The sequence below is a fragment of the Nyctibius grandis genome, chromosome 4 (genome assembly GCF_013368605.1).
Source record: "Nyctibius grandis isolate bNycGra1 chromosome 4, bNycGra1.pri, whole genome shotgun sequence".
In the NCBI taxonomy this organism is placed as follows: Eukaryota; Metazoa; Chordata; class Aves; order Nyctibiiformes; family Nyctibiidae; genus Nyctibius; species Nyctibius grandis.
The window spans coordinates 37,227,313-37,240,949 of record NC_090661.1 but is presented as its reverse complement, the minus strand read 5'-3'; the positions used below and the strand labels follow the sequence as shown (position 1 = coordinate 37,240,949).

Sequence of the window (13,637 nt, the reverse complement as noted above, 5' to 3'; positions counted from 1 at the left end):
ACAGCTACAGTAACCAGTGATGTATGTGCTGCTAGTCTTCATTGAGTTATAGAGAAAAGTGCAGTAGCCTAAAATACCTGTATGTTTTAAGAGCACACATAGAATTGGCTACTGAGAAAATGATCATTTAAGCTGTGGTATACTGGGTAGTGCCTGTCTGATAGAAATTAAATAGGAATTTCTTTGAAATCATGATGCTAGAATTCACTTCTTGTAGACTAAAATTATGGGAGATTCCATGAAAATTTAAGTAGATATTCTTTTAAAATATTTTTCTCATATTGTAGCACCACCTGCATCCGACACTCCATGCTTTTTGCATGGTTCTGTGGTGCACACATTTAGAACATAGGCAAGTCAACAAAATCTCACGTTCAGTATGTGCACACACTGCACTGTCTCTGCTGAACTCCATGCATGTGACCATGTGGCACAGCAGATCTTGAGGTAAATACCTATTTTGTTTCAATTTTGTATAAATAAGTTTGAACATTCTTACTGTGCTTCTAAGTTGAATAGCTCAAGAAGTACATGCTCAGACTAAAGAAGTGATTAATGACAGTTCAGATCTTTACCTGTAATACTTTGATTGTTACTAAAAAATACCCAAGTCCCTCAGCTCTTCAGCTTCTGATACACAGATGTGTGTTGAACTTAAATTTAGTACTTCGTGATTATATATTCAGCTGCCGGTGTCCTCATATTGTGGAGTTGCAAGCTGAGCAAAATCAGGGACATCTGTTTGAGGAGAGACAGTGAAGGCTACAGTACCAAGCAAGTGTCAATGCCATGTTTAAAGGTGCACCCCTTCAAGTAAGGTGTAATACTAGTGAGTTCAGTCATGTCAACAAAAATTTTCTGCTTAATTTCCAGTTGGCTAATTATGTTCATAATGAGATTCTCTGTGGAATTTCAGTTTGCAGTAATATTCTTCCTCCCTTCCTGCTTCAGCTTTTACGCAGAGATGTCACTTGTACTGAGTTACAATTTTGAATGGCTAGAGGACTATGTGCATTATTCTCATTGAATTTTGCTGGTATTTGTACCTAACTGAATCTGGATTGTGTATTGTTCTTAAGGTTTCATGAAACTCATGCTTTGGGACCTTCATGGGACCTTCATATAGGTCCCATAAACACACAATATGTAAGCACTTTATAAATAAAGCTTTTCCAGCATTTCTCCTGTTTGCTTGTTTTTCAGCAATTCCCACTTGCTTTCTTAAAAAGCAGTTTCTTAATATCAGTTGCATAAAGAATGTAACGCTGCCTTGTTTGTAACATGTCAGACCTTAAGCATTCTAGTAGGTGTTTAACTGTGGACTTGGAAAAAAAGAAATGAGTTCTATGTATTTGATGTGTTCTGCTAAAACAAATAGCCTTCAAAGACTGAGGAGAGGTCAGATTGTACAGTCGTTAGTATTTGTAGTGATCTTTAATGGCTATTAGCTGTCTGGGGAATGGGAGGCTGAGGGTGTGTTTTCTGGTTTGAGGTTTTGGATCTTTTTTCTTTTAAACAATGGGTTTTATTTAATGTCTTAAATGCATGCGTAATATTCTGTGTGGACAGTGGGGTAAGGATCCTTTATGCCTGTAACATGCAGAATTGTAATGACATTTTTGATGCTTTTTACCCCTTAAATTTATGCAGTTAATTGTTCAAAAAAGCCAATTAGCCATAGCTAGGTGCTGATGCTGAAACAATAGGCTCTTCCTTTTGTTTGAAAACAGAATAGTCCAGAAGCACTCTGCTTTTAGAAGCAAAGGGGAGGCCTAACAGCTTGTATCCAAGTGTGGGGAAGTATGGAAGAGCAGTGACGTTAGTAGCTGAATAGGATATAAACTTTCTTCACTCTGTATCCTTGAGACCTTCTGGAAGTCCAACTATGTGGATTGGAGCCAAGAAAAAAAATTATTCTTGTTAGCATACTCCAGTTGAAACTCCCAGGGCAAAGCAGCTCTGGTTACAGTTCTGTTCTTAAAATATATCACACAAGGATTATCAAGCAGGGAAGCGATGCTTAGAGCAGGCTACAGATATTCTTACGTAATCAGAAGCTGGCATATTTTAAGAAGCTATTCCTTCCTCTTTCCCAGCTGCCTTCCCTCTTCCCTCCTCTGCCTCTGACCCCAAAACCAGGGCATGCAGACTTGAGTGTAGCAGGAGCATAGGCATGTGCAAAGTGAAATAGAAGTGTGTTAACTTAAAACATTAAGTAGATGAGGGCAGGGCTGTGGATGTAGTCTATCTAGACTTCAGTAAGGCATTCGACACTGTCTCCCACAGAATGATGTGGGATGTTTTCCCACAGCATCCTCGCAGCTAAACTGAGGAAGTGTGGTCTGGATGATCAGGTAGTGAGGTGGATTGTGAAGTGGCTGAAGGAAAGAAGCCAGAGAGTGGTGGTCAATGGGACAGAGTCCAGTTGGAGGTCTGTGTCTAGCGGAGTCCCTCAAGGGTCGGTACTGGGACCAGTACTATTCAATATATTCATTAATGACTTGGATGAGGGAATAGAGTGCACTGTCAGCAAGTTTGCTGATGACACAAAACTGCGAGGAGTGGCTGACACACCGGAAGGCTGCGTAGCCATTCAGAGGGACCTAGACAGGCTGGAGAGTTGGGCGGGGAGAAATTTAATGAAATATAACAAGGGCAAGTGTAGAGTCCTGCATCTGAGCAAGAACAACTCCATGTACCAGTACAAGTTGGGGGCAGACCTGTTGGAGACCAGCGTAGGGGAAAGGGACCTGGGGGTCCTAGTGGACAGCAGGATGACCATGAGCCAGCAGTGTGCCCTTGTGGCCAAGAAGGCCAATGGCATCCTGGGGTGTATTAGAAGGGGTGTGGTTAGCAGGTCGAGAGAGGTTCTCCTCCCCCTCTACTCTGCCCTGGTGAGGCCGCATCTGGAATATTGTGTCCAGTTCTGGGCCCCTCAGTTCAAGAAGGACAGGGAACTGCTAGAGAGAGTCCAGCGCAGAGCCACGAAGATGATTAAGGGAGTGGAACATCTCCCGCATGAGGAGAGGCTGAGGGAGCTGGGTCTCTTTAGCTTAGAGAAGAGGAGACTGAGGGGTGACCTCATTAATGTTTATAAATATGTAAAGGGCAAGTGTCATGAGGATGGAGCCAGGCTCTTCTCAGTGACATCCCTTGACAGGACAAGGGGCAATGGGTGCAAGCTGGAACACAGGAGGTTCCGCATAAATATGAGGAAAAACTTCTTTACGGTGAGGGTGACCGAACACTGGAACAGGCTGCCCAGAGAGGTTGTGGAGTCTCCTTCTCTGGAGACATTCAAAACCTGCCTGGACGCGTTCCTGTGTGATATGGTCTAGGCAATCCTGCTCCGGCAGGGGGATTGGACTAGATGATCTTTCGAGGTCCCTTCCAATCCCTAACATTCTGTGATTCTGTGAATCCTCCTAGACAAACTGGCTGCCCGGGGCTTGGATGGGTGGACTCTTCAATGGGTTAAAAACTGGCTGGATGGCCGAGCCCAGAGAGTGGTGGTGAATGGGGCAAAGTCCAACTGGCAGCTGGTTACTAGTGGTGTTCCCCAGGGCTCAGTTCTGGGGCTGGCGCTGTTCAATATCTTTATAGATGATCTAGACGTAGGGATTTAGTGCACCCTCAGTAAATTTGCAGGTGACACCAAGCTGGGTGGGAATGTCAATCTGCTGGAGGGTAGGAAGGTCCTACAGAGGGATCTGGACAGGTTAGATAGATGGGCCGAGACCAACGGCATGAGGTTCAACAAGAACAAGTGCCGGGTCTTACACTTCGGCCACAACAACCCCATGCAGCGCTACAGGCTGGGGGAAGAGTGGTTAGAAAGCGGCCCGGTGGAAAGAGACCTGGGGGTGCTGACCGACAGCTGGCTAAGCATGAGCCAGCAGTGTGCCCAGGTGGCCAAGAAGGCCAATGGCATCCTGGCCTCTATTAGGAATAGTGTAGCTAGCCTGTCTAGGGAAGTGATCGTCCCTCGTACTCAGCACTGGTGAGGCCACACCTTAAATACTGTGTCCAGTTCTGGGCCCCGCACTTCAAGAAAGATGTTGAGGTGTTGGAGCGAGTCCAGAGGAGGGCGACCAAGCTGGTGAAGGGTCTGGAGGGTCTGACCTATGAGGAACGGCTGAGGGAGCTGGGGTTGTTTAGCCTGGAGAAGAGGAGGCTCAGAGGTGACCTTAGTGCAGTCTACAACTACCTGAAGGGAGGTTGTAGTGAAGTGGGAGTCAGCCTCTTCGCCCAGGCAGCTAGCGATAGGACAAGAGGACATAGCCTCAAGCTTTGCCAGGGGAGGTTCAGGTTGGACATTAGGAAGCATTTCTTCTCAGAAAGGGTCATTAAACATTGGAAGGGGCTGCCCAGGGAGGTGGTGGAGTCACCATCTCTGGATGTGTTTAAGAAAAGACTGGACATGGCACTTAGTGCCATGGTCTAGTTGATATGGTAGTGTCAGGGTAATGGTTGGACTCGATGATCCCAGAGGTCTCTTCCAACCTGATTGATTCTGTGATTATCTTCGGTGCTTTCTTGTTACACACTGCAACAGATTAGGAACATGCAGTTCAGCTGTTGTCCTAGACTATGGAATGGTGACACATTAATTCTCATTAATTTCATCAGTACTAATAAAGTAAACACTCTCAAAGCAACGATACTGATGCCAAAGATGCATTCCCAAATAATTAATGATTCTGGAAGAATTTGTAAGGCTAATGGGTTATGGAGTGATTTTTTTTCTTTTCAGTCTTTTCTGTGAGATGGTTTGCAGGGTGTGCACTTGACAGGAGAAAAAGGCAGAATTTTACTTGAAGCTCACTCTCATTCTGGCTCCAATTATAATAGCCCTACAGTGTAGGCAAATAATTGCCTGTCTGTAAGGCAGGAATACTGAGACATACTAAGACTTTTGCTTATTTGCTGCACTATCTGCTGTTTTCAGGAGCTCCTTCCACACATGTGCTAAATTTTTATCCTGTCATTATTTGTACCTTTTCAAAGAATCATAGAATGGTTTGGGTTGGAAGGGACGTTAAAGATCATCTAGTTCCAACACCCCTGCCACAGGCAGGGACACCTTCCATTACCTTCCAAACCTGGCCTCCATCCAACCTGGCCTTGAACACTCTCAGGGAGGGGGCATTCACAGCTTCTCTGGGCAACCAGTGTCTCACCACCTTCACAGTCAAGAATTTCTTCCTAATATCTAATCTAAATCTGCCCATTTTCAGTTTAAAACCATTCCCCCTCATCCTGTCGCTACATGCCCTTATAAAAAGCCCCTCTCCCGCTTTCCTGTAGGCCCCCTTCAGGTACTGGAAGGCTGCTAGAAGTTCTGCCTGGAGCCTTCTGTTCTCCAGGCTGAACAGCCCCAACTCTCTCAGCCTGTCTTCATAGGAGAGGTGCTCCAGCCCTCTGATCATCTTCGTGGCCCTCCTCTGGACTCTCTCCAACAGCTCCATGTCCTTATGTTGGGGGCCCCCAGAGCTGAATGCAGTACTCCAGGTGGGGTCTTGCGAGAGCGGAGTAGAGGGGTAGAATCACCTTCCTAGACGTGCTGGCCACGCTTCTTTTGATGCAGCCCAGGATACAGCTGGCTTTCTGGGCTGCAAGCGCACATTGCCGGCTCATGTTGAGCTTCTCGTCAACCACGACCCCCAAGTCCTTCTCCTCAGGGCTGCTCTTAATCCATTCTCCACCCAGCTTGTATTTGTGCTTGGGATTACCCCAACCCATGTGCACGACCTTGCACTTGGCCTTGTTGAACTTCATGCAGTTCGCACAGACCCACCTCTCAAGCCTGCCAGGGTCCCTCTGGATGGCATCCCTTCTCTCCAGCATGTGGACCGCACCACACAGCTTGGTATCATCAGCAAACTTGCTGAGGGCACACTCAGTCCCACTGTCCATGTCGCTGACAAAGACGTTAAACAGGACCTGTCCCAAAACCGACCCCTGAGGAACGCCACTCATCACTGGTCTCCACTCAGACATCGAGCCCTTGACCACAGCTCTGAGTGTGACTATCCAGCCAATTCTTTATCCACCAAGTGATCCATCTGTCAAGTCCATGTCTTTCCAGTTTAGAGGCAAGGATGTCACGTGGGACAGTGTCAAATGCTTCGCACAAGTCCAGGTAGATGACATCAGTTGCTTTTCCCCTATCCACCAATACTGTAACCCTGCTATAGACGGCCACCAAATTGGTCATGCACAATTTGCCCTTAGTGAAGCCATGTTGGCTATCGCCAATCACCTCCTTATTTCCTATGTACCTTACCATAGTTTCCAGGAGGATCTGCTCCATGATCTTGCCAGGCACAGAGGTGAGGCTGACTGGCCTGTAGTTCCCCCGGTCTTCCTTTTTTCCCTTTTTAAAAATGGGGGTTATGCTTCCCCTTTTCCAGTCAGTGGGAACTTCACCAGACTGCCACAACTTCTCAAAAATGATGGATAGTGGCTTAGCAACTTTATCTGCTAGTTCCCTTAGGACCTGCAGATGCATCTCATCAGGTCCCATGGACTTGTGCAGCTTCAGGTTCCTTAGATGGTCTCGAACCTGATCTTCTCCCACAGTCGGTGGTTCTTCATCCTTCCAGTCCCTGCCTCTGCCTTCTGCGACTTGGGCGGTGTGGCTTGAGCACTTGCCAGTGAAGACTGAGGTAAAGAAGTCGTTGAGTACCTCAACCTGCTCCATATCCTGGGTAACCAGGTCTCCTGTTTCCTTCTGGAGAGAGCCCACACTTTCCCTAGTCTTCCTTTTATCACTGATGTACCTATAGAAGCTTTTCTTGTTGCCCTTTACATCCCTGGCCAGATGTAATTCTATCAGGGCTTTAGCTTTCCTAACCTGATCCCTGGCTGCTCGGACAATTTCTCTGAATTCCTCCCAGGCTGCTTGCCCTTGTTTCCACCCTCTGTAGGCTTCCTTTTTGTGCCTGAGTTTGTCCAGGAGCTCCTTGTTCATCCATGCAGGCCTCCTGGCGTTTTTGCCTGCCGCCGCCTTTGTTGGGATGCATCGCTCCTGAGCTTGGAGGAGGTGGTCCTTGAATATTAACCAGCTTTCTTGGGCCCGTCTTCCCTCTAGGGCGTTATCCCAAGGGACTCTACCAAGCAGGTCCCTGAAGAGGCCAAAGTCTGCTCTCTCCCTGAAGCCCAGGGTGGTGAGCTTGTTGTACACCCTCCTCACTGCCCTATGGATCTTGAACTCCACCATTTCATGTTCGCTGCAGCCAAGGCTGCCCTTGAGCTTCACATTCCCCAGCAGCCTTTCCTTGTTGGTGAGAATGAGGTCCAGCATGGCTGCTTTCCTCATCGGCTCCTCTGTCACTTGAAGAAGCAAGTTTATCATCCACGCATTCCAGGAACCTCCTGGATTGCTTGTGCCCAGCTGTGCTGTCCTTCCAACAGATATTGGGGTGCTTGAAGTCACCTGTGAGGACCAGGGCCTGTGAATGTGAGGTTACACCTATCTGTCTATAGAGGGCCTCATCTGCTTGGTCTTCCTGGTCAGGTGGCCTATAGCAGACCCCCACTATAATGTCACCTGTCCCTGCCCTCCCTTTAATCCTGACCCCTAAGCTCTTGGTCGGCTCCTCCTCCATCCCCAGGCAGAGCTCCGTGCACTCCAGCTCGTCATTGACATAGAGGATAACACCCCTTCTCGTCTCCCCTGCCTGTCCTTCCTAAAGAGCCTGTATAGGAGCCATCCCATCACGTCTCAGCCTCCTCCGTCTCTGTCTCCATGATGCCAATAAGATCATAGCCCTGTAGGCATGCGCGTGTTTCTAGCTCCTCTTGTTTATTCCCTGTGCTAGATGAGTTTGCATAGAGGCCACAGAGTCGTTGAAGTTGGCCTTCCCCCCCACCCCTGACATGAGGCTGACTTACTGGCTGGAGTGGCTGGAATTGGAATTCCTTTGTGCTGTTCTTCAGGTGCTCTCCTGCTGACCTGCCATCCTTCTCCAGGCTCTGGGCATCTGTTGCTGGCCCTGGTATCAAACTGGCAGGATTGGGATGAACAGAGGTTGCCCTCCCCCAGCAACTTTAGTTTTCTTGGAAGTCGCTTGTGATTCCAGTAACATTTAGTGGCAGTCCACTATCTTACACTTACATCTAAGCTCTGCAGTATTTCAATTCGGATGATTCAAATTTGCCACCTTCAACCACTTTTTCATGCCCTTCATGGTAAGGCAGAATAAACAAGCACTCTATCTTACCTCTCGGCTGTTTTGTATGTGTTTAGAGTGTTCCTTCCTACTTGCCTTTTGAGGTAAAAGGTCTTGAATTATGGTCCGTTCATTACAAGTTGAGAATTTAAAAAGTACTTAAGTATTTGCGTACTGGTGTCCTAAACTGATTGATTTAAGTACTGTATATTAGCGAAGGGGAGATGCATTTAGAAGCCACTGTTACTGATTGATCATGCTACTGAATATTATTCTTCATATGGCAAAATCCTTACCTAGAATACAGCTTTGAGAATAAGTAACCAGAATTCGATACTCCTGTTGCAAAAGTGGAGAGAGTTTGAAAACTTAGAGCAGGAATAAAGGAAAGCTGCTCCTAGATAACATGAGTAACTCAAAGTGAATGTATCAGGGAGTTAATCCGAAAGCAGTGGATCATCACTGACGTGAAATCAGCAAATTCACGTAAGGTGTAACTGGTGTGTGGAATTAGTTGCCACTGTAAGATGCCACTGAATTTTGAGCATAACTCAAAGAACAGTATCAAGTTTTATGGAGATACCAAAATATGCAAAGCTCTTAGATGCTAAAAAGTCAGGAAAGAATACTAAATCTCTCGGTCCTAATATCATGCAAAAGGCTCATTATTGTGGGGAAGTCTGTAAATTGTACTAGTAAGAAAATAAGCTGAAACTTTTATCTTCTGGCAGCAAGGAAAAAAATCCAGGTTTTTAATTTTATGTTCTAAGCTTTACATTGTAGGTGGACATAAATTTGGGACTTCACTATAGTAAACTTACCTTGCTTTGCCATTTCAGGTCCCACTGAAGTCAATCAGACACGTTAGTTTTCAGGATGAAGATGAAATTGTTAGAATAAACCCTCGTGACATTTTGATACGTCGTTATGCAGACTACAGGCATCCTGACATGTGGAAGAACGACCTGGAGAGGGATGACGCAGACTCAAATATACCATTTTCTAAATCAGACAGTAAAAAATCTGACTATTTATACCCATGTGGGGATGGAACTAAGCTGAATTCCCTGAAAGACTCAAAGAGTTCTGTGGTATTTAAAACTCAGCCTTCCTCATCAAAATTTAAAAACTCAAAAAGAAGAAAAGAGGATGGTGAGCGTTCCCGCTGTATATACTGCCAGGAAAGGTTTAATCATGAAGATAATGGCAGAGGAAAATGTCAAGATGCGCCAGATCCTATTAAAAGATGTATCTACCAAGTTAGTTGCATGCTTTGCGCGGAGAGCATGCTGTATCACTGCATGTCAGACTCTGAAGGAGACTTCTCTGATCCTTGCTCGTGTGACACTAGCGATGACAAGTTCTGCTTACGCTGGTTAGCGCTGGTGGCACTCTCGTTCATCGCTCCATGTATGTGCTGCTACCTCCCCTTGAGAGCATGCCATCACTGTGGTGAGGTGTGTGGGTGCTGTGGAGGAAAGCATAAAGCTGCGGGATGAATCAGGCTTGTGCCAAACAGAGCTGAAAAATCTTTGTTTCCAGGAAGCATCTAACTTGGATTTGTGGAAGCTTTTTGGCAAGCTGAAGGAAATCTTCTTTCATGTAAGAGATGCTTGATGTGGAGGAAGCAACAAGACTTGTCAGACCTTGGCATTTTACAAGTGCTAGCCATGCCTAACTATTTCCTTTGAGCGCGTGGCATTTGTTGCAAGTTGTGAAGGAGATTTTGCAAAGGAAAGCCTATTCTTATTGTTGGCTATAAAATGAGTATATAAACTATGGTTATACTAAAAGGGATTAACTTTTGCCACTTTGTACGTTCATGGTTTAGGTGAGGGGGCTCTTTTAAAAGGATTAAAACTTACCTGAGGGGAAATTTTAACTAAAAGTGCACTAGTGACAGTTGATTTAACATTAAGAAAAGTTAATACTCGGCAAATGAGAAATGAAACTGATTTTAAGTGCAACTAAATCACTTATTAATAGTTTTTTGGAAGCGACTTTATGTATAAATAACAAATGTTTATATTTAACTAAATGTGTAAGGTACGAATTATTACATGTTAAAACTTTCCTTCCCTCTGATACGGTAGGTATGGACCATATCTACTGTCACATTCCATGGTAGTATTTTAAATATTTAATTAGTTAATTTAGTCGCATTTTTATTCCAGATGGACAAATTGATATTTTCAGTCCTGTTTCCCTTCAGCTACAGTTTGTGTTGAGTTGTATCCATACATTCTGATAATCTAAAAACCTTTAAAATATTAATTATTCTAGTCTTGAGTGACCAATATTTTTTTGTTAAGCACAGATGTAATTGTCTAAAATGTTCTTGTTAGAACATAACATTTATTTTTATATATAAATTACTTTGATTTCAACATAATAGCAAAAAGGAAGTTGTTTCTGTTGCTCAACCAGCAAGTTGTTTTCTTTTGGGGTGTCCTCCGAAAATACTTTATTGCATATTCAAATGTTCATTAAGCAAAAGGTACATTACGGCAGTTGTAACAAATTGTCATCAGTGTTCTTGTTTATCCTTCTGTTAAACTAGGATCCTGTTCAGCTGTTTATCAAGTGCTATGATTAAAACAAAAGATTAATAACAAAAGTGAAATTGTTTTCATTATTTTGAACTGCAACTTTTTCTTATTTGAACGGGCAAGAACAAAAGTACTGTGTGTTTTGTTCAAAAACAACAACAGAAGCCTTAGCTTGAGAAAGAAATGACAGCCCAGGCAAAATTGGAGTGAACTTCTTAATGGAGGAAATTTGGAGAGAGGATGGGGGAGGGAGGGAGCGAGCGAGAGAGCGAGCGAGAGTGTGTGTATGTGTATGCACAGTGCTGTGTTGTCTGGTATCTGCTATGGCTTCATACTTACTAAGTGTTTAAGATAAGAATTAACCGATTAACCCATAGTGAATTTTTCAAAACACTACATGCTTTGCTCTGTCATGAAGAAAGAAACATTTACTTCTCATTCAAGATATATAAAACACTAAAAACAGTCCTGGCTGGAGCTGGACAGACTGTCCTCAGCATACCCTTGTTATTAAACAGCTAACCTGGTTGTTTTAAAAAGATGCACATGGCTGACTTTTCTCTCTTCCTATGCATTTTTTCAGTATATTTTGTGTAATTTTTTCGTTCTGCATGTATCAGTGCCCTTAGTTTTCCTTTGTAGTCCAGAAGTAAAATGAGCAAATGTATATATCCTCATCTGTCTGTAAAATATTTTTTAAAAGAAAACATTTATATTTATATTACAGCTTAAACTGACCACCTTGTGTACATAGATCATCTCAAACTATTATTTCACATTGAAAAGAAGACAAATATATTGATAACTGTAGAAGTTATGGAAGAGCTTCTAGTTTTGTATTAAGAGTTGTTTGGATGAATGAAGTCCAAGAATATGATATGGTAGCAGCAGTCTTGGTTTTTACTGTTCATATATTTGAAAGCTACTGCTCTGGTTGATTTTCATGCTTCACACATTTTCAGCTAAACTTGGTTGCCTAGAATAGACTGTTAACTTTAAAAACAACTTTGATTAAAAAATGGTGAAGTTTTTCTAGTGAGTGAGAGGAATTTAATACTTTTAAGTGGTAGGTTCCTAATTCAAGATGAAGAGAGGTATGAACAACCTAAGAAAAGAACTTGCTGGCTGTACAGGCAAATGCTGTAGAACCATATTGTGTATATACTTCAGAAAGAAATGAGTTTAACAGTTTCCTCTGAGCACTATACAACATAGTGAAACTCCTGGTCCTGTACTGTATTTTATATGAAGCATATATGCTTTAATATTTTTATTGAATGTGTGCATTAATATTTTCACCTTGCATTTAACCACTTTGCTGCTCAAATGTTTTCACCTTTTGCTTTCCTCTTTGAAGACTTGATCCATCTGAAAAGGGTTACTGAACTGGCATATGTTCACTTTTTCTTCTTGCGCTGGAAGCGGCAGACTGCATGCCAAGTTTGAGAGCGGCTAAAAGAACTGCAGAGATACGTGGTTACGTAAGGGTTGGTTTTAGTAGGATGCACACATACTTTTTCCTCTGGTGTTGGGGATCTTGCCCACTGTTGCAGTTAGATGAGTAGTGGAACGTGGACATACAGTGAACCCATTCCAGAACAGGCTGTTACATCAATGCATCTTTTAGTTTTGACAGCACGAAACATTCTGTCTCTTCTGAAAGACTTTCTTAAGCATTTGGGAAAAGAGAAATTTCTTCCCCAATCCTTACTCCTCCCCTCGCCCTTAACGTCAGCACTGTAGTTTGTCAGGCATGGAGTAGCAGAGCTTTGTGTTGCTTGGAGCAGGGAGACCCCAGCCTTGGGAGAAACCATCATTGAGTATGAAGTGCCTCGCTTGTTGAAAGCCTCAGTTACTGTGAAAGTTATGTCCTCTTGAAAGTGGGGGAAGAAGTTAAATGATGGCAGCACTCGTGCACCATCTACTGGGGGAAAAACATTCGGCAGCATTCAGGCACAATATTTGATTACATAGTAATTTAATTGGCTTACTGCTTAAGCTACAAAAATATGTTAAGCTTTAGTTATGAATTTACAAAATAGTAATTTGGACTCTTACTGTGATTCTTTATCTCATCGTGCTTCTTAAGTTTCATTATTAATATTGATTGAAAGTAAAAATGCTTTAACCATCTATTTTGTTAGGTGTAAAATAGTTCTGATGGCCTATTACACGAGCATAAAAATCAGGAATGAAATGAAAATTCTTTTGATTGTCACTGCGTTCATAAGAAAGATATTTTTTTTTAATCATTATTTTTATTTTTTTTTCCCCTTGAAGTTCTTTCCCACAGCAAAGTGATGGAGTTTTGATGTTCATGCAGAGGGAATCTGGCCTTTTGGCTTGTGATACGAACCAAGTTTTGAGTATGCACAGGTGGGTCTGTGTGCTCGCACATGCGATTCAGTAGATGTGAAGGGTATACCTACAGCTGTGTGCAAGAGTAAAGCAATATTCCGAGAATAATCTACAATTACTATGGTAACTATTTAGTAAACAGCAGCAAATGATGGCATAAAACTTGGATGCCTTTCCAGAGCTTCTGTAAGGGGTGTTCCAAACAGTCTTAACCAATGCAGTTTCCTCTAGAGAAACAAAGGTATTTTGAAGAATGTCTTAATTTTGCATGTTGGAATATAACATTCCCATTTCAGATGTGTTCTCCTCAGAATGATCTGTTCATGTGTACCTGGAGGATAATGTTGAACTCCCGTGTAAATAATGCACAGGATTACATTAGACTCTAATTCTTTTCGGAGCTTATGGCACAGTATGCAGACAGTACAATGATACATTCATATTAATAAAATGAAGATCAAGGGTGGTGGCTGGCAACAAAATCGTAACTTTAAAAAGATGCCTTATGGTGCTGTTAGTCCAGCAGCTGGATGGATAAGACATCCATTTCTTCTGT

The 13,637-nt window shown here is 43.3% G+C and overlaps 1 protein-coding gene across 3 annotated transcripts in view; it reads left to right on the top strand.

The window, feature by feature from the left end:
* The window catches only part of SPRED1 (sprouty related EVH1 domain containing 1), a 68,064-nt gene extending 56,457 nt beyond the window's left edge, over positions 1-11,607 (top strand). For all 3 annotated transcript variants that reach the window (XM_068398779.1, XM_068398780.1, XM_068398781.1), the window contains one exon: positions 9,014-11,607. In XM_068398779.1, coding sequence (XP_068254880.1) covers positions 9,014-9,673 — 660 coding nt within the window. In that variant the 3' untranslated portion in view covers positions 9,674-11,607. The remainder of the gene's footprint in view (positions 1-9,013) is intronic.
* The last annotated feature ends 2,030 nt before the right edge of the window (positions 11,608-13,637 follow it).